Source organism: Apus apus, chromosome 17, assembly GCF_020740795.1.
Source record: "Apus apus isolate bApuApu2 chromosome 17, bApuApu2.pri.cur, whole genome shotgun sequence".
Lineage (NCBI taxonomy): Eukaryota > Metazoa > Chordata > Aves > Apodiformes > Apodidae > Apus > Apus apus.
Window position 1 is genome coordinate 10262587 of NC_067298.1, and position 26402 is coordinate 10288988.

The window sequence follows — 26402 nt, forward strand, 5'->3', positions numbered from 1 at the left end:
GCATGGGCAGGGACACGTCCCACTAGATGAGGTTACTCCCAGCTTGATCCAACCTGCCCTTGAACACTTCTGGGGATGGAGCAGCCACAGCTTCCCTGGACAGCCTGGGCCAGTGTCTCACCACCCTCACACTAAAGAATTTCCTCCTTTCTTCTTTTCCTCCTTTCCCTTTAAACTCTGCTGCAAAATTTAAGAGTGGCCTTGAGAGAGTCAAGTGCTTTTTAGGAGAGGACCTGTTGAACACTGGGAGCCATGTTGGGTAGTCAGAGATGCTGAAATCTCTGCCTTACACAAAAACATGAGTCAGGGCTCCTTTTGTAGGCAACGTAGCTGTGAGCGAATGACCAGGAGCTCGAGTGCACAGTGAGACAGTGTATGGGCCCTGCCTGCCCTGGCATCCTCATTCAACACATTTCAGGCTGCAGGTTTTGTTATTTTTTTCTGCTGTGCCAGCAAAAAACGGGGTGGGATTATGCACTGTGAATCAGTTCATTATAACCTGCTTCTTTGATTGACTGATGTGGTTGTGCGTTCAGCAAACAGAATGGCTGGTTTTAGTAGCAAGGGCATATTTAAAACATCCAAAACTAATAATAAGCAAAAAAATAGAGCTGCTGCACAATATCACAGCAGAAGGGAGAAGGGCAGGTTAGAATGCAGGGCACCAAACAAAGCCATCCTTTGTGTCAGGCCAGGGGAAAGAGATCTTGAATGCTAGATGAAATAAATCCTCCCTGGTTTAAAAATGGGGCACACTCAGCTGGTAACTGGCCCAACTACAGGTCTGGAGAAATAACGGGCCTTAAAAAAACCTGGAGATATTGCCATGATCATTTGTGGGAGGGGGAGGATGGAAGCAGAAAAAATAAATGAATAAAGGACTGAAGGTGATTCCTAAGGGAGAAGCTGCTGTGGTGTTTTCCATCCCAGCCCTTAGAGGATGGAGAAGCTGAAAGCGCTGGCAGGAGCACTTGGGTGCAGGTGGTGGGCAGGGAGAGCATCCCACTGCAGGAAGGCTCCCTTCACTCGCCTGGCTCGGGATGCTCCTCAACACAGGCTCCCTGCTCATGCCTTTACATGGCACATCCTCTTTAGATTTCTGCTAATTACTGCACAGTAGTTAATCCTCCTGACAAATCCCAAGGACCATGATTTTGTTCCTAGGCTCATGAACACATATAGGGAGGGGGGATGCAGAGAGGTGAATTCAGGTGCCAAGCAGCACTGGGTTTTAGGGGTGTTTTGCTCCCTGCTTAGCATGTGTGCTCAGCAGCTGCCTTCATGGTGATGGTTTTTTCCCCTGCAGAACTTTGAGGTGAAAGCTGATGACCTGGAGCCCATCTCTGAGCTGGGACGAGGTGCATACGGGGTGGTGGAGAAGATGCGGCACATGCCGAGCGGGCAGATCATGGCAGTGAAGGTAGAGTGAGCCTCCCGAGGTGCCTTCCCTCTGTGTTGTTGTGTGTGGACCCCTTTGTGCTCTCCCTCATCTCTACCCTCCCTTGTTCTGACACGTGCCTTCACTGGGGCAACTGTCTGAAAAGTGTTGATGTTCAATGTGTTTCCAGCATTGTGGTGCACACAGACTTCTTGTTTGTCTGTGTCTGCAATATTTTTGTGTTCATGAGGAGCACAAGGACACTAAGATGCTGAAGGGGCTGGAGCATGTGCCCAGTGAGGAAAGGCTGAGAGAGCTGGGGCTGTTCAGCCTGGAGAAAAGGAGGCTGAGCAGGGGTCTCATCAATGCTTATAAATATCTACAGGGGGTGTCAGGAGGATGGGCTCAGATTCTTCTCAGTGGTGTTCAGTGACAGAACACGGGGCAATGGTCACAAACTGGTCCACAGCAGGTTTAACTTGAATATAAGAAAATGCTTCTTTACTCTGAGAGTAACAGAGCACTGGAACAGGCTGCCCAGGGAGGTTGTGGAATCTCCATCCCTGGAGACATTCCAAACCCACCTGGTTGTGTTCCTGTGTGTTCTGCTCTAGGGGATCCTGCTCTAGCAGGGGGGTTAGACTAGATGATCTCCAGAGGTCCCTTCCAACCCCCAACATTTTGGGATTCTGTGATATTTGCCATAATTTTTTGAATATACTTATTTTTTTCTACTGTAGATATAGCCTCTGCTGCATAGGGGTGCTCCTACCTTGGGTGCTGTCCTTGTGACAGTGCCTATGACACTCTGACAGAGAGAAAGGATAAAAGGATGACAGAAAGAGGTGTGATAAAAGGGTAAAGGTGCAATGTCAGGGCAGTGTGGTGAGCACAGGTATGGCTGTGGCATGTCCCCTGCAGCAGCAGCAGCAGTATGGAATGGAGGTGCTGACAGCCAATGCTAAATTGTTGTGTCTTCCAGCGGATCCGAGCCACGGTGAACAGTCAGGAGCAGAAGAGGTTATTGATGGATCTGGATATCTCCATGAGGACGGTAGATTGCCCCTTCACTGTCACCTTTTACGGGGCACTTTTCCGAGAGGTATGGCATCCTGGAGATCAGCTGCGCTGCCCCTGGGCAAGTGTATTCTCTCCTAGGCTCTGAATTCCCATGCCTAGTCTCCCTCCAAGTGCCAGGGGCTTAATCTCCATCTAGACATGGAGACTTGGTTTAATATGGATTTGCTCAGGCTCAGCCTAAGGATCTGTGACTTACAAGTTACTCCTTGGCAAGTAAGGAAAGACACTGTTCCAAGCAAGGAAGAGCCAAGGGCAGCCAATCCCTAATGCCAGGAATGTGCCAAGATGTTGGTGCTTGGTGGTGGGTTTGAGTGGTGGGGACAACTGACTCACAGCCTGATCAGTTAGTGTTAAAATTGTCCTGACTTGCAATGAGAAAGCCACATGGAGGAAAACTGGAAAGCTCTGAAGAGCAAGATTTATTCAAGAAGTTTAAGCATAGCTCTGCAGAGCTGAACTTTTCCTGGCTGAGCATTTGCAGTGACCTGAGCATGTAGAGAACCTCAGTCCTGATAACTAAATCACTGGGACTCTGCTTTGGGCAAAGACAGTAAAAAATACATCCTAAATGGTAGTGGACAGCACTTCATTGCAGCTGGGGAGGAGGGAAAGAAAAAGCCCAGTGCAGTTGTATTGGATGACTTCTAATAGACAGGGAAGAGGCAAAACGACCAGCAAAAGGCAAGTGCCAAAGAAGACCTTACACATGAAAGGAAGGGAAAAGATTCTTTGTCTCAGTAGGCAGATATTTACTTACTTTATCCTGCAGGGAGATGTGTGGATTTGCATGGAGCTGATGGATACCTCACTGGACAAGTTCTACAAACATGTAATTGATAAGGGCCTGACGATTCCTGAGGACATCTTAGGAAAAATAGCTGTCTCTGTGAGTATTAGCAGGGTGAGGACGGAAGGGAAAGGGTGTCTTTATGGTTGGACTCAATGATTTATGGTTGGACTCGATCTTAAAGCTCTTTTCCAACCAGAGCAATTTTGTGATTCTGTCAAGCAAATACTACATGGTGCTGTATTTGCACTGGGAAGAGCATGGTCCATAGGCCAGCCCCCATGAACATTTCTAGCTGGCTTCCAGTATCTCATCTGGGGTGATGTTATTTACAAGACATAAATACGCCAAAATTACGTGGGGAGATGCCTGGGTACCCACTGTCAGTTTGGGCTGCTGGGAGGGCACAGGACTCATGGGAGATGTAGTTCCTTGCCTCCAAGAAGCTCTGGTGAGGATGGGGGAGATGAAGCCAAGATAGCATTTCCTTCTCATGATGGTGCTGCCAGCTGTGATTCACTCTCAATTTGTTGTTTCAGATCGTAAAAGCACTAGAACACCTACACAGTAAGCTCTCCGTGATCCACAGAGGTAAGAGCCAGGCACACAGCCATGGCCATGCTGGTGTCTGCCCTGCGCCGTGTGCTCCCAGCCTCACAAGGGCTGGCCAGGCACAGGGCTCCCGAAATACCTGACATAAAATGGGCCTTTGACAGCAAAAATATTCCCTGGCATCTCATGACTGGCAAAATCCAGTCAGAGGAGGTGTCTGCTGGTTTGCTCTTTAGAAACAACATGCTGCTCCCAGCATTTCCCCGAGGTGGAGGAGAAGTGAGCTCCAGCCTGATTGTGCTGGCAGAGAAAGGGCTGTTTCCCCTGGGTTGCCTTTTGCCTAATGCATGGTCTAAATCCGTGCTCTGCTTCAACACCTCTGGAAAATTAAAACAGACTTTTCTTCTGACCTTGGTAGGCTTTGGATCAGGCTTTGTGAAGGCTTTTCCTGTGGCCTGAAAGCTCCATGTTGACATGCAGGGAGAGGTATCTCCATGCCAGCGTGATGCCTCATGCAGAGATCCAACCATCCTCATCCCTTTATTTGAGCTTCCCTCAGCACTGGTGGGATAGGATAGTTTGACAGCTAACATAGCCTCAAGTGAAGTCATAAATACCCTCCTTAAACTCCTCTGACATTTTCTCCTCTAGAGCATCTCAAAGATGCCATGAACACACTTGGAAAGAAACAAATTTGCAGTGTTGCTGCTTGACACCTTTATTTTTAAAGGGTCATTTTCAATTTGTCATGAGGAGGAAAAAAAACCCTCTCTAGAGTGTGTGGCTGCCAGAGAAAGGAGCATCTGAAGCAAGCAGAGTTCAGTTCAAGCAGGCAGTTGCATTTTGTACATCCTGCATGTGGCTGGGGGTTGAGTTTCTGCCTTCTGTATCATTTACAGTAGGTGGAAAATGCTGCTCAGCTTCTGGATTTCTGTCTACTTGTTTGATTTCCACTGAAAATTATTTTACTTCAGCATAGTAACAGACGGGTGAGGATCTCAGATACCTAAACCTTTTGATTGCAAAATGCTGATGAGAGAGCAGATGCTAACGAACTGTAAACCACCCCATTCTAATAAGCAGGACTCAAAAGCAGCTTCTGACCTCCTTTGGATGGTGTTTCAGCTCTTCTATTTAATAGTTTATCACATGTAGACAGAAGACCTTGTTATAGAAGAGACCTCTTATTTCTGGGTGACAACAGGGAGAGGTTTGCTTCCCTTCTAAGGATCAGTGCTGGGACAAGAGAAGACAGGGTAGCCTGTTCTACCTGTGCTGTGCTGAGATTTTATCTGGGATTAGCCTCACCAGGAGGGATTGCCTGCTGTGCGTCTCCAGGCTCTCGTGGATATCACTTACTAGCTCCTTTCTGTGCCTTACTTTCCCTTTCTAATGGTGATTAAAACTGTCTTCATAAGCATGATGCAAGTGTAAATGCACCAAGGATTATAAGGCCATGATGGGAAGCAGATAAATCTGGCAATAATAAATAGATGAGACACTGGCCTAATTTCCATAAGGTGTGGAACACCCACACACCTGCTGCTACTCACATTGCCTTCAGGCTTGGTATCCTTAAAATTAGAGGCCATTTCTGAAATCTTGATCCTTGTCTTAGTTAACTACTCCCTCTTCCCCTGTGACCCCTGCTCCTCCTCACCCTTTCCTGTCCATCCTTCACCCTTTCTTTCTGGGTTTTTCCTTTTGCTGGCATGAGACTAGGTCCAGCTGGGGGCTTACCAGAGCTCCAGCCATTTGCAGACATCCTCTGGAGATGCCTCCAGCCCTGCTGACCTGCTCCCCTGTGAGACCTCTGAAGTCTGTGGCCATCCCTTGTGCACTGGGATAGGACAGTTATGTGCGGGGTTACCTCCCAGTGCCCCAGATTAGAGCGAGGAGTTTGCATGCAAGTGAAAGGCCACTTGCAGGACACATGACAAGACCAGAAGACACTCACCTGAACTTGCAGTAGCTGCAGCCAGCCGGGTTTCTGGCATGTACAAAGCGCTGAGGTTTGCACGGGCACCTTTGGTGCCCTCTGCTGATAGGAAACTCTTTGGCTTTTTTTTTTTTTTTTTTGCTTGGCACAGCCACCCACGTGTGACAGTGACTGTGGTATGTGTTCCTTCTTGCAGATGTAAAGCCCTCTAACGTGTTGATCAATACGCAGGGGCAGGTGAAAATGTGCGATTTTGGAATCAGCGGTTACCTCGTTGACTCGGTTGCTAAAACCATGGATGCAGGATGCAAACCCTACATGGCTGTAAGTTGAGCTGCTGAGAAGCTGCATGTGAAAGCTGCTGCAGGACAGCTGGAGGAACATGAGCCTGGGCATCGGGTCATCCTAAAGGGAGAAGGAGCAGCCTCCGGAATGTGTCCTGGGAACTCATTTTGGAAGATGTATCCCTGAAGCTCCTTGTAAAGGGGCAGAGAGGGGAGACAGTTCTCCTGAGTCAGATCAGATCTCCTGGGCACAGCTTCCTGCTGCCTTATCACCTCCCTGTGACCTTAGGGAAGATTCTGTAATTACTCTGTGTTGCATTTTTGCCGTTTGCCCTGTGGGGACAAGAGTACTTTCCATCTGGGAGGAAAAACAGTCCTCAGGGATTGGATCCCTTGGACTGCTCCGAGGAGCTGCTGCTCAGGAGCACTTGTACAGGGTGAGAATAGTCCTAGAGAATTGAGATTTGTCACCCCCTCTGTGCAAGATGTGCTGGGTCAGCTCCACCACCCCAACACCTGGTGCAGATACCATCTGCTTCTGGTGATCCATTTCATTGCCTGTCCTTACTGGCAAGGATGTGAGACCAGATAATCTGTCTCCATGACAACCAAGGGAATGAGCTAGTGGCATGGACTAAGTAGTCCATGAAGACCCGTCTGATGACAGTGAGCCCTGGGTGCAGGTATTGCACTGGTGCCATTGCTGTTCCTCAACCTCCTTTATCTCTGTCCACAGCCTGAAAGAATTAACCCGGAGCTGAACCAGAAGGGGTACAGCGTCAAATCTGATATCTGGAGCCTGGGGATCACAATGGTAGGGTGACTTGGGGACTTGCTGTGATGCCAGGAGGGTTGAGTGTTGCTCATGGATTCGTTTTTTCTCCCCATACGTATCTTCCCCGACACTGGTGGCACTAGCTCCTCGGGAAGGTGGGGTGGGAATGGGAATACAGCTCTGGGGTACCAGGAACCATATCACAGGATTGAAGGCAAGGAGGATGGAGCTGCTTTGTCACCTCCTTGCTGCCTTTGGATGCGTTGGTGGCATGCCACCCTGGTGGGGACAACCCTTCTGCGGTGGCCGTGGGCTGCCGGGAGATGGCAGCATGGGCTAAGGCGAGGGCGTCCAGTGCTGCACGTCTGTCGCCTTGGAGCAGGTTGGATTTCAGGCACAAAAAAAAGCTTCCCAGCACTTAGCAATTAACAAAGTCCCCCCTCAGAAGAGGAAGGATGGCTGATGTCTCCCACGCAGCGTTTAGGGGGAATCCATCTGCTTGAAAAGACATTTTATAGTGCAGTTACCTTTTGCAGCAATGAGGTTGTCTTTAACTTCTACCCTTTCCCAAGCGACGTCTAACACGAGGGCAACGGAGGATTGATTGAATGTGGAGGCTGCTGGGTCTCCTCAGGCCTTGCCCTCTTGCTGAGGGAGGTTTAGCAGGACATTGTGGCCGGGTGGGGTGAGGAAATGCCACATATTTGTGTGAGGCCTAAAAAAGGTGGGCACACAGGAGTCCAGACTCCGTGGGGTGGGAGGATGAGCTGCAGGGCGTCCTTCCCCGATGCCTGAGGTGCCGGCTCTGTCTCCCCAGATCGAGCTGGCCATCCTGCGCTTTCCCTACGACTCCTGGGGGACGCCCTTCCAGCAGCTCAAGCAGGTGGTGGAGGAGCCGTCGCCGCAGCTCCCGGCGGAGAAGTTCTCGGCAGAGTTTGTCGATTTTACCTCGCAATGGTAAAATACCCTCTTGGCCTCACTCGTCCTGGCCCTGCTCACCTCTGCCATGCTGTGGGTTGGCCGAGGAGGGCGGGCCCCGGTGGCTTCTTGTGTCCCTGTCCCCACAGGCGTCTCTCTGGTTTACAACTCACATTTCTGAACAAAACCTCCCCCTCAGGGGAAGGAACGGGCCCTGTCAGGGCCGGGCTGGGGCCTGGGGCTGAGTGGGCAGCACACACCTCTTGCCAGAGCACGGGGGATGGCGGCTGTGGGGGTCTTCTCACCTGAGGGGGCAGGGACCAGGCTCAGGCACACGCAGGATGAGGGGCTTCAGGATACTTCCTCACCCAGTTGTCCCCTTTTCAGCAGGACAGCGTGTCCATGGCTGTGCCAGCAGCACGAGCAGGTGCAAGGCAGGCAGGTGTGCCGGCCCCTCACGATCTCGGGGCCGGCACGGGGTGAGGAAGGGGAGCAGGACACGGAATGTCGGGTCCTCCTGCCTCTCCCTCCCCGAGAGACACGGCCCTGCGGGCAGGGTGGGGCAGAGATCAGCCTGCAATGGCCCCCGCTACCAGGGCCCTGCAGCTGCTGTGCTGCTTTCCATTGGACTTGGAGCTGGAAGCAGGAGGAGAGTTTGGCTGCGGTGTAGGAAAAGGGCTGGAGCAGATGCGCGCTGTCTGGAGGTTGCGAGAGCTGCAGAAAAGCACAGGCTCTCCCAGCACCCGAGGAGACTCACAGCTGCCCTCATCGTATGGTTCAAAGGGAGCTGGCAGCAGCCCCGCGGCCCCTGACTGCTTCTCCCCTCCAGCTTCCCTGGAAACCGCCTGGGAGGCGTTTTTATTTTCCAGGCGCTGCAGTGCCATCCGCGGCCTGCCAAGTTGGCAGGTGGATGGTGGGTTTGCGTGGTAGCCAAGAAAGGACGGCAGATCGACAAATACAGAAATGTGAGACTGCTCCCGAGCTGCCAGTGTCAGGACCTGGAGCCCAGCTGGCTCTGCTGTGACCCAGGAAGGGGATTATCAGCCACTTCTGCCCAGGGACTCTAAGTACTGACATTCAGATTCTTCGGACTCATGTTCAAACATGTTTTTGAGGTCCCTGTGATTCAGCTGCACACCTCCCTACTGAGCCGTGCTGGGGAATACCTGCCTGTGCCCATACTGCTCTGTGTCTGTCAGAGGTGGGAGATGGCTTGGAAAAACCCTCTCACAAAATGCCCACTGTTTTTACAAGGCCCGTGCTGAGATTTTGGACCAGCTGCCTTTCTCCCATGCTGCTGGCTCACTACTTGTTATTGCAAAGTTGCCTGTTTGTGCCAGGCAGGCTGTTTTTCCCCACTGAATGTTTTGCTTTTGCAAGCATGGTATCTTGCAGATAGCACTGCAGGGTGATTTAGGAGTAAGATATCCACAGCCATTCATGATGGTTGCAGTGAGAAGAATGTCCCTGCTGAGCAGCACTTGTGTCTTGAAAGCTCATGCTTTGGGGAGCATGTGGCAGTTCCTCTCTTTGCAAATCCTATCACTTAGGATTGCTGAAGATCCCTCAATGACAGTGGAGTGGCAGGGATTTGGGAAAGTGAAGTTTGGATGCTGATTGCACCAGTGTTGTGTTACTGGAGTCTGACGGTTCTTTTGACACTGAACCAGATCACATCAGCTCAGTGTATCAAGATTGGCCTGATTTAGGGCTATCTCAAATTCAAGAGGTTGCAGAGTGAATCACACCATCTGCTGCGTGTACAGAGAAAATCTGATCACCTGTAGCCACTGCAGGGAAGTTCCTGGGATGTCTGAGTCAGGATCAGATCCAGATATGGCTCTTCATTCCTCAAAATTTACATTGATTTCAGTATCTTGTCACCAGATTTCCTGGTATTAGTAACCCAGAAACAAAGTTTTTGTTTGCAGAGGGTCTAAATTAAGAGGTTTATACCCAAATCCTGCTTCTGGACACTCCTAGCCTTCAAATTCACCTTAGCATCTCAGCTTGGGCTGCTTTTGAGCTCAGAGGATGTGACACATCCCGTACCTTCAGTTCGGCAATATTGGCACGTATCGTTAACTAGGTTCCTCTGTTCATTCACAACATGTCACTGAACATGAGCCTGCTACACACAGCAAGCAGGAAATATCTATTCAGTGTGTGTCCTCTGCTTCCTCTGGGCTCCAGCAAATCCCAGCAGAGGAGCGACTTATCATCACTGAGGTTCTCACTTTTGTTTTGCTCAGTGTGACACCTTTTCCCCGCCACCGACGTGTACGTGTGTGAAGATCTTTTCAAGTTGCTCCAAGTGTCTTTCCCCTAAATACACTGTCAGGAAGTGAGTAGAGATTACGTCCTGTCTTTTAAAAGCTATTTTCTGCTGGAGGGAAACCAAAATAACTTCCAGCTACAACCCTCCAGAGCCATCTGTTGTAGGAGAGGAGAAAAAAAGGATGTCCCATGTAACCGTCCCTGCTGATAACAGCACGGTGATAAACAAATAGTCGTACACGTGCTTCAGAGCGACTTGGTCACCACTCCCAATCAGAGGTTGGAGGCTGTATCCATTCCCTTAGTTGTTGGCCTACTGGATAGGGCCCAAAAAACCAACTGTACCTGGCCCACAGCAAGGCAGTGTCTTGACTGCTATTTATGGTGTCTCTGGATCTCTTGTTTGATATTGAGCTCACTGCACTTGTGTGTACCTAGCACTGTGCCATCCAGGGCCCGTGTGCAGGCTGTGTTGGCTGTAGGGGCCCTCAAGGTCTAAGCTGTTTGCTTAACATTTGAATTAGAAGTTGAACTTATGCTACAGGAACTTGGAATCTTGCTTTTGTCATGGCGTAATTTTAAGGCTTATGTTACTTATGTAATAATTATGTAATATAATTTCTTATATATACTTATACTGCTTATATTACAGAGAATGTAACTTTAAAATTTGTTCTTTTTCTTTTTTGTTCATTAAAGCTTGAAGAAGAATTCCAAAGAACGGCCAACATACCCAGAGCTTATGGTGAGTGTGCCTGCTTCATGCAGCATAATGGTTCAGAGCTGAGCTGAGATGCTGAGAATGAGATGCTGAGGACAGGGTTTCCTGACTGGTGATTTGGGAGGCTTAGCATCTCTATTTTCATAATAGATATGAGAATCATGGCAATGTGGGGTCTTGGGAGGGTGACTGCAAATCAGAGTTGCTCTCTGAAATGTCATCCGGTTGCTATTCTAGTCAGATCAAGGGACAAAAATATGTGAAAGCAGTTAACAAATTTGCTAAGGGGCAAGGATGAGGCTGTGAAGAGTTAGCAAGGATAAAATCCTCCACTTGGGTTTGTGTGATGGCTTCAAACAGCCAAGTGAGTTGGATGCACCATAGATGCTCCACATGGGCTGCAGGAGCTGAGTGGCCTGCTAGGCTTTACTGTCATGGTGCCTTGGAGAGGAGACTTTTTGGACAGAGTAATTCCTGGATGTTAGGGACAGAGACAAGTCTGTGACTAATAATTCCGGTTATTGAATTTTGTCTGCTGCTTAGAGACTGTTTGCTGTGAACATGTCTAGGGCAGAGGAGCAACTAAGGAAGAAAATGCTGATACAGAATTACAACAGGGGAAATGCAAGGCAGCTTGGAGGTCAGATGAGCATGAGTGCTGGTGAGCTCCCAGCAGTGCAGACACTGGTGTGTACTCAGCCAGACCTCTGGTCTGGAGCTGGCAAGAACAGTGTCTGTGGTGAGATTTTTCTGCTAGGGCTCCACAACTTCATGGCTTCTCTCTCTCCTGACTTTCTGGTATTGAACCTCGTGCTCCTAGTAGCTGGCAAAAAGCAGGAGAGCTTTAAGGAAGTCAGTGTTTCACTGTCTTAAATATCTAGTCCCTTTTTTACTCTCACCTGATTCAGAGCTTGTTAATGGCAGGAAAGTGCCTAACTTTGTTATTCCTGAAGATCCTGACCCAAGTGCTTGCCTGTCCCTGCATGTCCTCCCCTGTCCAGTGCCACTGGCAAGATCTTCAGGATTAAGGGTGGAAAGTGCTGCAGGATTTCTTCAGGCACTGCTGTCTCCTGCCCCAGAACTCACAGGCTGTGTGCCATCCAGGGGCTCTGCCTCATCACTACCTCTCACTCTCTGCTCGGAGGTGTTTGGACCTCTGTGGAGTGAAGCTGACAGGGTTTAAGGTGTTCTCTAGCTACAAGATGTGCTGGAAACCCAGGTTGCTTTTGAACATGAGTTGTAAGCAATGAATAATTCCTGTAGCATTTCTTGCTGGGCCCTGTAATCCAATTAGAATATATATAGATCTGATTTACTCACAGTTTGCCCAAATACTGGTTTCAGACAAAGAGAGGCCTGAGGTTTATGGCTTTTTCTCTTTTTTAAACTCTTTTTGTATTATTATTATTATTATTGAAGAAATGCATATATATTTTAAGCAAATTTCTGAAGTTTGCCAAATGGCCTTTTATCAAAAAGGTTCACCGAAGCAGCTCTGTCTGTTGCAGCATTAATACCCATTGGCAAGTGAGCACATTTCTATTGAATTAGGTTCTTGGATCACCTCTCCAGAGTATCTCAATGCTGTGGTATTTTATGGCTGACATGAATGTTGTGAGGTCCTGTGGCTGAGGGTTGCTGTTTTGTTGGTCTTTTTTAATTCCTCCTCTCTCTCTTATGGCATTAAGTTGTGGTATTGGGTTGGACTTGTCATTTAGACCAAGACTGCTCCCTTGCTTTCCTGTGGAATTGAGGTTTCTCATGGAAAATATGACTCTGTGCTATCTTGAGGATCAGGAAAATTGATATGGATGCTTAATTTCATTTTAAAACCCACTTCCCCAGGTGAAGTGGAGCATGAAAGTACTGCAGGACTCCTCCCTGGTGGTCTGTGCGTTTCAAGGAGCACATCCCACCTGGCACAGGGTGTTTTGTACTATAACCAGAATCAGTCCTTGCAGAGGGGTTGGGTTGACTGAGTGATTGGGCTAGAGGCCACTGCTGCCACTCATGTCACACTTGTGGGTGCTTCCAGGCTGTGGTAGCTCAGCTTTGGGTGTGACTTAGCTGGAATATGAAAGCAGTGGCATCAGACTGGGATAATAACACAGCAGGCTGTTTGAGCCATCTCTCTGAGAGTTATTCAAGACACTTTGATTCCCGTGACTGTCTGACCCAGAGAGACCTTAAATTATGTCTGGATCCTTGCCTCAACCCATTTCAGCTCTGTTTCCCACATAATTGTGCTTCCTCTTCCTTGCTGGAGTGTTTGAGTCTTTTCCCGGCTGTTGAGAGCTGCCTCTTTTTATTTACTGGATAACTTTCTGCTCAAGCCCACCTTGGAAAATCTGTTTGCTTCTCTTCTCCCTTCACTTGACCACTTCCATAAATGATCATTGAAATAGCCAGTGCTCAGGGACTAAGGTGTGGGCAGCTTTGAAAAACCCCAGAGACCCCAAATTGTCTTTAAAAATCTGGCTTGAAGTGACAGGGTCAGGAATCAAACTCCCAGCCTGTGCACGGGAATCACAAAAGTGTTTTACACAGAGTGGTGGGGTCATCTACAAGCCCCACAGGGCCCCAACTGCCTTTTGTTTCTCTCTGACACCCTCTAAATAAATATGAATGAACTGCCAGGACAGTGGGTATCAACCAGTGTTTGGTGACTTCAGGTGGAAGTTGGCTGATCTCAGCTGACGTGTTGCAGCCCATGGCAGCAAAATCAGTTGCTGGTGATAGTGAAGAGGAGCTTTGCTATTAGGGGACATTTCATTGTGTTTTTTTCTCCTTACACGTATTTTTCCATTTGTGCTGAAATGTAGGCAAGATTTTCTGGCAGGATATCTTCCCATGTTGGTCACGATTAAGTAGTTAAACATACAGCTGTGGATGTCTTTCCAGCCAGGATGGCTTTCCTCTTTGCAGTGGTTAGGGATAAAGTAGCCATCTCCTGCTGTGAGTATGAGCAATTGCAGGGAAGAAACGAGACTCAAAAGTCACCAGAGGGTAAATACACAGATAAAGCAGGAAGCTGAGGGAAAACCCACTTCAGTCAGCCTTCCTGCAAGGTTTGCTTGCTCCTCTAGGAGCTGGTGTGTGGTGGGGTGGGTCTCAGGAGGGGCATATCTCCTCCTGGGGCACTGCAGAGCCAGCATGTGCTGAAGGGCACAGTGTGCTAGAGACAGAGGCAGTGGGGTTTAATGCCTTCTCTTGCTTCAAGAGCAGCCCAGCTCAGGCAGCCCAGGAGCAGGATTTGGAGGGAATCGAGAGGGCAGCACAAATCTGCAGCCTTCATGAAGTGGCCCCCTCAGACTCCCTGTCTTGCCTCAGCTGCAAAACATGTAAAGCCTAATATTATGATACTAGCGACAAAATCTTTTTCACCGTCTTGAAGACTGGCTGAAAAGGTTTTAGGTTTGGTTGTCAGCGTGGTGAATAATAAACTTTCTATTTGTTCTCTCTTTTCTTTTCCAGCAACATCCTTTCTTCACCCTGCACGAATCCAAAGAGACAGACGTCGCCTCTTTTGTCAAACTCATCCTGGGAGACTGAGAACTGGACTTGTAAATGAATTGCCCTTCTGTGGACTGGTGGGTGCAGGGGAGGGGCGCGTGGCAGGACTTGTCATGAAAGCACCAACAGAAAGTCGCCGTGTTTTGTTTTGTTTTGTTTTTATTCTCAGAAACCCACGCCTCGCCGAAGTTTTTAAAAGGGTTCTTTGGTATCCATAGTGACATAGAATGAGCTGGTTAGTGAAATGAATTTTAATAAGGTTGGTAACCTTAAAACAAAAGCAAAACAACAAAAAAAAATTTAAAGAGTGATTTACATATTTAATGACTGTCAAAGTCCCTCTCTTCCTAACTTCCTCCTCATCCCCCTTTCCTTTCCCCCTGAACCAGAATTTGCTTTGTCATGGTAATAGGTGCTATGGTAGTCATGAAGTTGTGTGTAGATTTATATTTTGTCCCTTCCATTATTTTAATATTTATGTTAAGTGCTTGATGGAATAGAATTCTGTTTTATATGAGGATGAATGCGTGGTGACGATGGTGATGCTAAATGAGGCCACAGCAAGCAAGAGTTGTAGGGCTTCACTGGGGAAAACGTGTCAAAGGAGCAGATAAAGAGGAGAAGAGTCTTTGTTGTGGAAAATATTTAATGTGCATGGTAAAAAGAATTTATAAACAAGGATGTCAGCTCAGCTACTCGAGCTGCTTTTGCAGAGTGCAAGGCAGGATCACTGTAAGGGAGGGAGGCCCCAGGTCACCTCTTCTCCAGACACTGCGCTACGAGTCCGGCCAGTGTGTCCCAACCAGGCTGTGGTGCCCTCCAGCCTCCCCAACCCTACATCCCACCAACTCACTCTGCTATATCAGGTGGGTGATGAGGTCTGGAGTGGGAAGACATTGCTGGGGTTAGTGTCTGGGTCAAAAGCCCCAGAGGGAAATAGATTGTTGGATAAGTTGGGAAGAGGCCCAGCAGCCTTGTGTCATCTGTGGCTCCCTTGGTCTGGGGCTGTTCTGCTTTGGGCATAAAAGGGAGTTCCTTTCTCCTTCTCCACATGTGAAAGGATAACAGTCTGCATGGCATGACATCTGTGAAAAATGGGATAGCTCAATGCGAGTTTCCAGGGCTCTCAGCTCTGCATCGGCAGCAATCCCTCTGTGCTTGCCCACAGACTTTAGGAGTGCAAGCGTGCTCCCCTGGAGCCTGTGCCGGCATGAGGTTTGGGCTCTCTCCAGCTCTGGTTGGGATGCTGAAGGCAGCCAGGAGCACTGGGCTCCAGCATGGGCTGCAGGTGTCCCCTGCGAGAGCTGCAGCCTGAGAAACCGCGCAGGGAAACCACAGCCCACCCGTACTAGGAGCTCGTTGCTGTTGGCCAGGTCTTCAGAGAAAAGCTGCTGGCCCTTTCAAGCTTCTTTTAGGTAACACAGTTACTCTCTAGAGAAAGGAGGGATGGCACTGCAAGGTGTTGCTGTGAGTCTGGAGCAAGGCCACTGGCTCCAGGTTGACACTGGTTTGACTGAGCCAAACCTGCAGAGCTGCCTCGCTTGGCTGTGAGGTCCTTTGTCTTGGCCCATGGCTCCTTCCCCTGGCCCCTTCCCCTGTGTGTGCGGCTGCGCCAGAGTGTGCACATGTGCCTCATGCCCCTCCACATGCTCCCCTTCCCCATCCATTGCTTCCGAGCAGACTCTCAGAGGCAAAGCCCAACTAGATGCATGCCTTGCTCACCAATATTTAAGTTGTGCAGGATGTAATTCATCCTGGGATCCAGCCCTTTCTCTCCCAGTTTAGTGGCTTCAGTCTCTGTTGATGACAGTTGGGCTTCTGGATGAGCCTGTCTGGGAAGGAATCCCTTGGAAAGGATGATGGGGAGGGCAGTATTTAGAGAAGGGATTCCCAAATGGTGGTACCTCTTGTGCTAGACACGTGCTGACCACCTCGAAGAGGTGCACATAGCCACTGCCAGTGCCTGGGCTGTCAGTGTCACTGCCATGGCTGTGCTGGCAGTGCCCTCAGAGGAGGCCATGAACCCCGAAGTAGTGCAGCTCTGTCCTGGGGCCAGCATTGAAAGAGACAGGGGAGCATTACTCATGGGGATTTATTGATCCTTGTGCCCTTCAGCTGCAGAGCAGGGGCTTGAGGAGGGCTCACAGGAGTCATGGTGTGGAGGGTTTTCTGTGCTGCGAAGAGCTCATGGGTTGTGCAGACTTTGGGGAAGAGGCTCCCCTACCTCAGCCCAAATTTCACAAGCCTGCTCAGCCCTTGGTAATGATAAGCTCCATATTCCACTTTGTGTCCGGGGGAACCTTTCAGGTTACATTTTGTTGCAGATGAAACACACGGATGTTTTACTTCTCAGTGTAATTTTAAGAGGCCTTGCATGGCTCATAATCTGCCCTCTCATATTCCATGGTGTGTGTGTGTTTTCTCTCTCTCACTTTCTCAGAGTCGCAGAGCTGTTTTGATTGATTGTCCTCAGCTGCAGCTAAAAGTCCAGCCAGCCAGTTTATAGAGTTGGTTCCAGCATCAATTCTCGCTTTGAAAAACATGACATTTAAAACCACCCTCTGGTTTCCCTACATATGGATCTGATGCTTTTGTTAAAGATTGTTTTTTCTCCTGGAATATAAGTCTCATTAGGACACCACATCTCCTTGACCTCAGACCACCTTTATTTCAGTGCCATTGTAATTGACAGGTTGAATTTATGAGATACTGTCAAAGTTCAGTATTAATAGCAGATATTAATGTCACCAGCATTTTCCAATAGAAAATTAATGTCAGTGTTGTCTGCAGCTAGTAATGCTCTAAAATGATTCCTACATGCCTCGACACTACATGCTGAGTGCTTTCTTTTATGCTTTTTGCTCTTGCAGTGCTTGGGCTGTCTAATCCCTTTGTTTTAATGACATTACAATAGAGCATGCAACAAATCACTTCCCTTCCCTCCTGATTCCATGATTTTGTTCCTTTAAAAGTCACTTGCGTCAGCCCGGGGTAAGTCTGAATCCGTATGACCAGTGTGAGTGAAAACAGTGATCCCAGTGATCACCATTGTGGAAGGTAGTTACAGCAGGAGAGAAATGCAGAGGCTGTCTGTCTCTTCATCCCTTGTGGCACACGTGGATACAAAGCTTGGCCTGCCCCAGGATTTTCTTAGAGAGAAGCCTGAGCTGGTGGCTGGGAGGAGAGCCAGGGACTCCTGTGTGCTTAAAAGCTCTGAAAACATGCTGGGCTACAGTATAAAAATCAGACTCTCTTTCATTTGATTGTAACCTCCGTGAAGATGAAAAGATGAAAAGCCTTTGGTCAGTGCTCAGATCTTTGCTTGAGCAAAGGGTTGCCTAGGACAGGCATGGTTTCTGGGACATTAAACCTTTCCCAACAACCATGCTCCCTGAACAGCCCAAGTGTTAAGGCTTAAAGCTGTTCTTCAAAAAGCTCTTTTGTTTTCAGGACACAGGTCTGTGGGCAGCATGTTAGCTTGTCCTCAACTAGGATTTTTAAACTGCAAAAGGAGCAGGTCTTGTGCCATAGGTCTGAAACCAAAAACACACCAGGGACTTTGCTCTTGCTAGAGCTCTCCAAGTGTTACTGGCAGGAAAGCTATTTTCTGTGTCCCCAGGAGTCCAGTGGTCCCCTAAACCTGAAGGATAAGTTGGAGGGCATTTGCTGGTTACTGTTTTTAAATGCCAGGTTTGTGCTGCTGCATTGGGTAAAATGCCCATCTTTTCTGGAGTTTTTCCAGGTGTATGAAACTTTACACAGGTATCTATGTACTGTATTTCTGCATTTTTCCTGACTTTTGTCAGGTTTACTGGTGAGGAAGGAGGCATTTTTGACTTCTTAAGGAGGTGGGGACACAATTTCTGGAAGCAGCTGCCCTCTCCTGTGTGTTGGAGGAGGCAGCTGGCAGGGTCACTACTCAGAAGAAGCTATAAAAAAAAGATATACAGTTGAGCTGCCAGTTGTTCAGCAGGTGCAGAGGGAGGTGGCCATGAGCCAGTCAGGTCAGTGCACCTTGTGTTGGAGGGAAAGGGCTGCCAGGCAAAGGCCTGTGCAGCAGAGCAGTGCCTGGTGCTGAAGGCAAAGACACTGGCATGCACGGATTTCTCCATTCTAAATACATACCTGCATGTTCCCCTTCTTTCCTAGATGTTTTGGAAGAGGAAATCCTGCCTGGTCAATGCAGCATTGCTTTAGTGGCTGGTCTGATGTAGTTCAGACAAGGTTCTCACCAGCTCCCTTGTTTAATAGACCTCTTTTTTATTAAAAACAAAACCCAAGCTCCTCTCTCAGAAAAGCCAGCCAAGATGCTCTTATTTTTCCCCTCTTCCATCTTGTTCCTCTTAGAGGAACTCTGGGAGCCTGTCTTGGTGCTTTCACTCTTTCACATGCCAAAGATTGCTACATCCCTCTTAGTTAGGCTCCTGCCAAACCAGATCCTATAGTCTTGCCTCAAAAATCATCCACTTCCCTGCTCCTTGGGGTTCCTTTTGTTGCTGTTGCTTTTTCATTGAATTTCCTCATGTTTATTGACATGTCTATTGTTGGGCTTCCTGGCCACATGCAGCTCTCTTTTTCGGCTACAGAGAAAGACAAATAGTTGCCTTCACTGGTCTGCCCCTGCTGCTGGGGAAGTGCTGCTAGTGATACGATTCCTACAGATGGGTATGGGTATCATTTAGAGCCAGGGTCATGGAGGGTGTAAACTGGCATTGCTCCATTGGCTTGGCTGGAATAAGGCCAGTTTTGTCCAGCTGAGAATCTGTCCTTAATGTCTAAACAGTTATTACACACTAATAAAGATTAATGATTGTAAATCCCCACGGATTATACGTAAAATGACAAGTTTTACTCATTAATCTTTATTGCCATATTATAGCTGTTTATGTTAGAGGAGTCGTTTCTCTCTGTACTGAACATGCACTTAAGGAGGTGGGGGTTGAGCACGGGGGAGGTGAAGGGTGGACAAAACAGACCAGATGTCCATGTGTTTTACAGTCTGTGTCCTCCCCCCAAGTTGGTTGTTTCCTTGAAAGCTTTAACCAGCAGCAAAGGATGTATCACAGAGCTTTGTCTGCTCCGCTGGCCTCTGGCTGAGCTATAAAATCCAGATTGTTTCTGGTGAGAAGGGATCAGATCTCCTAATTAATATTTCAGCTCAGCCTTTGCTGGAGCAGATGGATAATATGAAATTTGACTTGTGCTCTGGCAGGCCAGAGCTCTGCAGCGCAGTGAGATTCCCTCTCCCAGGCTGTGGCTGGAAGAGATGCTTTCTGTACAGTAGGCAGCTGTGTTGCAGGTCGAAAGGACGCTGCTCCTTCACATAACCCCACACCATAAAAGCAGTTGAATTTGTTAAGAAAGAGGGCCAGAAGGGGCTCAGTTGAATCTCAACTTTTATGTGTTTGCAGAGGAGTATAGACTCAGCTAAGGAGGTGGTGGTGCCAGAGGTGTGGACACAAAGGTTTGTGTGCTCTGTAAATAAATAGGACATTAAAACTGCCAGGGTGGTTTTAATGACACAGGGACAAAAAGATGTCCTCTGATGGGCAGCTGGTGTCAATCCACTCTGCCAAGGAAAGTCTGGAGTTGATGGGGAAGGCTGGAGCTGAGAGGATGAAAAGAGCAGCTACAGACTTGATGCAGTACATTGCCTGGGGAGAGCAGCCTGTCTCCCCTTCCTCTTGTCAGGTATTCCTTCAGGCCTGGATTTGTAGGTAGAAGTTTTGCTCACAAGTCCCAGATTGCCACTGCAACCCCACTTCCAGCAAGAGAAACAAAATCTAAAAGCCAAAAGAAACTCACAGGGAAAAACTGCAAGTGAGTTGTTGCCTGCTGCCTGCCCTTGTGTGTTGCTGCTTCCCCTGCTGAGCTCGACAGTGAGATGCAGAGGTTGGACTTAAAGCGATGGGGAAAGCATAGGAAAGGCCTCTGTAGCTGAGAAAGAAGAGGGTAAGCATTTTAAGGTGGCCTCTAACTAGCCAAGTTGTGGAAATAGCTAATTTACAGGCCACAGGGATAAAAGAATTCTTCAGGGACCTGTGCAGCCAGCAGTGCCATTCCACCAGGAACAATTTTGGCTGCGTGACATTTATTACATGGCTTCCTTTAGTGCATTCCTGGGTTGCTAGAAACCTCTTTGCCTCCATTGACACCTTATGTCTCAGTCACCTTTACATTTTGTATTTTAGTGTCTGGGATTTTACTAGCAGCCTTTTTTCTAAGCAGTTGGTCAGACTGAAGGCAAGGGAGGGGGGCCTCCAGCCAGCTCTCTGCAGAGCGCTTTGGGAGAGGAAGGAGCTGCCTCTGTTATCCAGTGCTTGCTTCCTGGGAAGCCACAGCCAGAGGCTTGCTCCCCTGCAGGTATCCAGCCAAAGTGAGAGCTTCTCCTTTTAACTTCTCTGCCACTGCATTAAAAATCCCTTCCTGAAAGTGGAGCAGCTCTGGAGTTGCAGCAGTCTGGCTCCAAGGCGGTTCACCCTTGCTGGCAGCCCAGCTGCAGAATGGGCTGCCTTTCCTTCCTCGAAAGGCTCTTGGTTTTCTCCAAACGATGGGGCAAAAGTCCAGTGGCTGTGAGGTACCGTGAGGATAAGATGGGAAAAGCTTGGAAGCGCCTTAAATACTCTGGAAATAGAGATGGAAATCTCAAAAGATCAGACGTCTTTCGGCAATTTCCAAAGCTATGTGGTTTTAGCCAGACCTGAAAACCCTTCCTAGAAGTTTATTTCAGGGTATTTTGATTTGTTACTTTCGCTTTTGGGCCTGGCTAAATCCAGGAAACTCAGAATAGTGTAATTTTTCAATAAAGACTAAACACACCCCAAGTATTACTGAACCGATCAGGAAAGTTTCTGTTTGGTTTCTGTTACCGGAATAGTTCAGGCCAGCTTAGGGTTTATCCTAATTCAGTTTGGTTTTGCCCCAGATAATTATTATTTTTGAGAAAACAAGAGATCAGAACATGGTCTTTCCAAAACACTATGACTTATCACTCAGGGGTACACACCAAATTGTGCCAGAAGGCGGATGGAGAGAAGTGCTACAGGAAGAGGTGGCCAAACTCTGGTGGCTGGAAGGAGCAGCCTGGCAGCAATCAGCATGGTCCTGGCCTCCAAAAACATAGGTAGTGAGTTTCCCCAGGGGCTGTGTGATGGAGATATCAGGGTCTGCCACATCTGTTTTTTTTCCCCCTCTAGTAAAGAACATTCAGCCATCTCAGTGAACAATATGTGAAAGCCTTTGGTATTTCTCAGCTCAGTTGTATGGTTTTTTTCAGGAGGGATGTTGTGAAAAGCCAGGAAGGGCCAGGTGTCCTTGATTTACACAGCCAGAGTGAAGAGATGTAGATTAAGTGCCTCATAAGAGCCAAAAAGGTGTGTTTAAAGATAAATTACAGTCTCTGTCGTAGCTGTTAAGTCAGGATCAAATTTTCACATATACAGGTGCAGCTGCAGAGCTCTGGGCCATGTTTAGCCCAGATTTATTCATGAACCTTGTATAACTATCTAACAGCATGGACTGTGCCATTTGGTTGGCTTCTGGCAGGTCTGGGCTCTACGGGCAGAATAAAGCCTGGTTCAAAGTGCAGTGTTGCCAAAACCAGGATTTGGCTCCAAACATTTCCTATATAACCCACTTATGAAGTGAATTTTGAGTTCTGCCACTGCTTTGTTTCCTTCATAACTGTGAATTGAGCGCCTTGTGCTTGGTGGCAGCTGCCACTGTGCCACTGTGCTGCTGGAAACAGTCACGACATACCAACCAATTAGAATTTTACATCTTTTTATTATTTTTTTTTTTAATAGCATGACGCTGGGGGGAAGCTGCTAAATGTAGTTTATTGCAAACTGGAATAGTGTTGGAGTAAAACTTATCACTTCTCATAGAAAAAAATAACTGCCCAAAAATATCTGAAATCCTCCATGTAAGGAATTACAGAGTTATTGACAAAAGTCCATGTTTAGCATCAAAATATATGAAATTTCTAGAGTTTCTGTCCTAAAGTGTGAAATCTGCTTGCCTTTTGTTTTTTTAGGATGGTCATAAATTTGTAACAAAGCTATTTCTACAGACTTTTATCTAGCAAATATAAAAATGTTAGGAGCACAGTGGCAAAGCAACCACTTCCCAGTGGTCTGCTGGTATTGGGGAGGACACAGGCAGAGCACCTGTGTGCTTTGAACATGTTAGAAAAGTGAAGGCTTTCCAACCTGCTGTAATCCAAGTCATTATTTTATTTTTAGATCATCTTTTTTTGTTGTTTACAGTAACATAATTTGTTTTATAACTGTGAAAGTCTCTGCTTTTCCTTACATGTGGAAGGCTGATTATTCCCTCTCATGTTATTCTTATTTATTATTTATCCATTTCTGGTACTATCCAAGATGTGCTGAAGGTGTCTCTCAGCCTGCCCTCAAGCCGTATGGAATCACTGTGGTATCTCCTAACAGCTGGGATGGCAAGTGGCAGTAGATGGCTAATTATTATTTTAAATTATATTTATAGCAATTTAGATTTTCTTTTAGTGACCTGGTTTGCTCTAGCATTAGGGATGGGGATAAGGAATCTTTTTAAATATCACATTTTTCAATTTTTCTTTAAATATCTTGGATGTTTCTAAATAAACCTACTCACTCCTTTGCTTTTAATTGGAAAAGCAGCAGTTGGGTCATAATTGTTCCTTCAAGAGGGGATTGACTAGCATCAGGGTTCAGTTGAACTGGTAAAAATGCTTTATGTCACAACAGCATTAATAAAAAATGCACTGGAATTCTGAGAAAAGGATAATTTTCTACCTGAAAAATAAAATCTGGTTTGTGATGAACTTGGTTTGTCCAAGTCTCCTGCCAGGCTTTTCTGTATCAAATTTGCATGGAGTTTTCCTTTGGCCCTTGAGCCATTGAGACTCCGGGTTGCCAGGATTGCATCGAAGCAGGGCTGAGGGCCACCCAGGCCCCCTCTGGCCAAGTGTCTGCTCTGGGTCTGGAGGACATAAGTCCTCCAGAAGTGATGGAGCAGCTTCTTGCTCTGTAAAAGATGTTGAAGTGAAATCCCATGAGCATGACCTGTGTGACACAAGCAGGACTGGGGGCTCAGAACCATCTTTGTTCTTTTTATTCTCTTTCTCCTCTTTGCAAAGGTGCCTTGCTGCTCCACTGCTTCAAAAGCCTTCCCAGTCCTTCTGATAAAGAATGCTGTGGTGCATCTGTTTTCAAACAGCTTGCCTTGGTTTTCTGGTTTGTTTTTTCTTCCCCCAACGTATAAGAAATGTTGGGTAGCAGAATGTGGAATTCATTAGAAGTTCATAAAGCAGGGACCTCAGAAGGATGTGGGTATAAATGCTTTTCAGGCATCTGAGGTGAACTTTAAATGGAGCTTTGGCCCTCATTTGCTTTCTGCTTTTCAAATACCATTTATGAGAAAGTGGAGCTGTCAAAGCCATGCATGAACTTTGCCTTCTTGCAAATAACTTGTCTCCAAGTAAATTGTCAAAATGCTCAAGAAACTTGTCTCAAAGTAAATCCAGTAGCTCTACAAAGCTGGAAACGTATGTGCATTAGAGTGTGTGTGTGTGTGTGTGTGTGTGTGTACATGCTGTGTGGATGGGAGGGTGGAGTGAGTTTAAGTCTACCATTTTGGAGAGTTAAAAAACACAATGCAAGTGTTTTTAAAAAAGTCAATGTAAAATATTTCTCTCTTGGCAAAGGTACATCTGACCACATCTCCCATCCTTCTTTTAATTGCTCCGTGTTTGTTTTTGTTGTCTTAGTCTTTGCTGGCCTGTTTCCTTTGCGGTGCTCGTTGCTAATTAGCAGCCTGTAACCTCACACAACCCCTCAGGCAGGGAGGGCAGGCGCGGCGCAGGGAACCAGGAGCACGGACCCTGCAGCTCCTCGGGAAAGGCGCTGGTGTTCCCATCGATGGGAGGAACAGAAAAGGTAGTGTTAGATGGAAAGGCAGGACAATGCCATATGAGTGATTTTTTTATTTTTAGCCTTGTTGAGGGAACTCTGTCCTTGTGAGGATCAAAACTTCCCATGTCCTAATGCAAGACCCCAAATCATAGCTTTGGGGGAGGGTGGATTGGTCAAGAGAGAGCAAGCTTTGAGAAGGACTCTCCCTGCCTGGGCAAGTTCTTGTGAACACATGCTAGTGGTATATATAAAATAAATTAACTCTTCTCATCTTTGTGAGATGACACCCAGGTTCTTGGCAGTGCTGGTTAAGGTCCCCCTGGGCTTTGCCCAGGGTTTGAGGCAGTGCAGAGAGTGTGGCCAGGAGGCAGGGCCACCCTGCGCCTTGGGGAACTGATGCTCCGATTCCATCGCTCCTGTTCCCATTGGCAAGCAGGTGAAATTTCATCAGTCTGGTGTTGCAAAGTTCACAGGGTCCTCCCTGCACTAAGGAGTACCTTGGTGGTTCCCGGCTGCCGACCTGTGCAGCTTCACATCTGCTCTGTCTGAAACACTTCTCTTAACCTGTGTTGTCTTCATTCATCTCAAAACCTTTCCTCATACTATGAAGATGATAAATAGTAGGAGACTGACAGTAGGACCATGTGTGTAATGTTAGATAGGCTTTTATTTAATGTTGTCATTTTAATGAGATGCTTTTCGGATCCGTCTTGTACTGGATTGAGGATATTGGTGGAACAACTGAACTGGTATTCTTTAACCCTGACTGCCCCAAATCCTTTCCCTCTGTCCTTTTCATTAAAAAGAAAAAAATTAGACTGGGAGACTATCTTTAACTCAACAAAAAAACCCCAAATCCTGCTGGTGGAATAAGATAATCTTCTTTACTATGCTTTGATTTTATTTCTCAGGATATTCAAAGGTTTATCACTGCTGCTGAGAGAAGGGGACAGTACACCTTTTTGAAACTTCAACCACTGTAACCGGTTTCCAGATGTGTGTGTGTGTGTTAAACCCAGCACTGTGTGTGCGTGTGTTCTGCTGAATATTGTGTGCATCTATGAAATGCTTCAAACAACTGCCTGGAAGTCAAAACCAACCACCTCTTTCCAGTCATATGTTTGCCGTGACTTTTCATAACCACACTTGAACTAGTGGTCTTGGATTAAATATTCAAAGAGCAGGGCATCTTTATAGCAATGGTATGTCAGTCTAATTAATAAAAATGTACACAAATAAATGAAGTTTAAAAGTACTGTGTTGTCAATCTACGTGTGTTTGCCCAGTGGAAGCACTGCCAGTTGTTGGGGGCACACTTAGTACTGCTTTTGCTATTCATATGGAAGGTTTTCAAGGATTGTCTTACTCCTAACAGCTTACTGTACATTACCAAAAACCTGGGAATGCTCAAGCTGCTCTACAGAATAATTATCAGTCTTTCTGCCCTTGGATTTTCTCTCTGCACTTAGGCTGGCGTGGCTGGAGGAGCAGACACATCCACATCCACTCCAGCCCACATCAAAGACGCCAGCCCCGGCTCCCATCACGGCTTGGGCAGGGTGCTGGTGTGTCAAGAGGGGCTGCCTGCCTGCCCCTCTCCCCCAAAACTGCCGCTTTCCAGCAGGGATGCGGGGCTGAAGGGGCTGAAAATGGACACAGTCTCCATGCCCAACACTGTTTGGGGGTGCAGGTCTTAGGGCTGGAAGCCCAAGGGCTCGCTCTGCGCCCTGCACCCCTGTGGCTGCAGCGGGTGGTGGGGTTTGAGCAGCCACACAGGCTGGAAAACAGACACGGGGCTTTGCTCAGCCTTTCACCAGGTCCTGGAGCCAACCCTTGATTCCATTGCCAGCCCCATCACTATTATCTGCAATTAAGCCTTGTATTTCTTTAAAGGTTAACTATTAGGCTGTGCATTTGTCATGATGCAAAGCCAATTTTCACCCTTAATTTATTAGGCTAAGTCAAATAGCATTTTGCTTGAGTAAAGCATGCTGGTCTGGGTCATACTGAAACATGAATCGCTATTTCCCTCTCTCATGTAAATAAAATTATGCTGCCATTTATATTAGAATTCAATATATTTGCTCCCTCTGCTGATTCTGCAGTCCCAGTTAAGACAATAGCAGTAGTTGCAGAGCTGATGCACTTAGGAAGAAACTAAACAAAACCAGCCCAGTTAATATAAAAACCTTTCAGGGCACAGGAAAGCAATCAATGTTTATTGCATGGAAGAAAGTGCAGTGGCCAGAGCTGAACCCTTTCAG

General features: G+C 47.4%; 1 protein-coding gene across 1 annotated transcript in view; it reads left to right on the plus strand.

The window, feature by feature from the left end:
- MAP2K6 (mitogen-activated protein kinase kinase 6) overlaps nucleotides 1–25393 on the plus strand; it is a 50748-nt gene extending 25355 nt beyond the window's left edge. The window contains exons 4-12 of the mRNA XM_051634857.1: nucleotides 1307–1420; nucleotides 2361–2480; nucleotides 3228–3344; nucleotides 3785–3836; nucleotides 5933–6060; nucleotides 6757–6834; nucleotides 7613–7752; nucleotides 10690–10735; nucleotides 14186–25393. Of these exons, the coding sequence (XP_051490817.1) occupies nucleotides 1307–1420; nucleotides 2361–2480; nucleotides 3228–3344; nucleotides 3785–3836; nucleotides 5933–6060; nucleotides 6757–6834; nucleotides 7613–7752; nucleotides 10690–10735; nucleotides 14186–14263 (873 nt within the window). The 3' untranslated portion in view covers nucleotides 14264–25393. The remainder of the gene's footprint in view (nucleotides 1–1306; nucleotides 1421–2360; nucleotides 2481–3227; nucleotides 3345–3784; nucleotides 3837–5932; nucleotides 6061–6756; nucleotides 6835–7612; nucleotides 7753–10689; nucleotides 10736–14185) is intronic.
- The last annotated feature ends 1009 nt before the right edge of the window (nucleotides 25394–26402 follow it).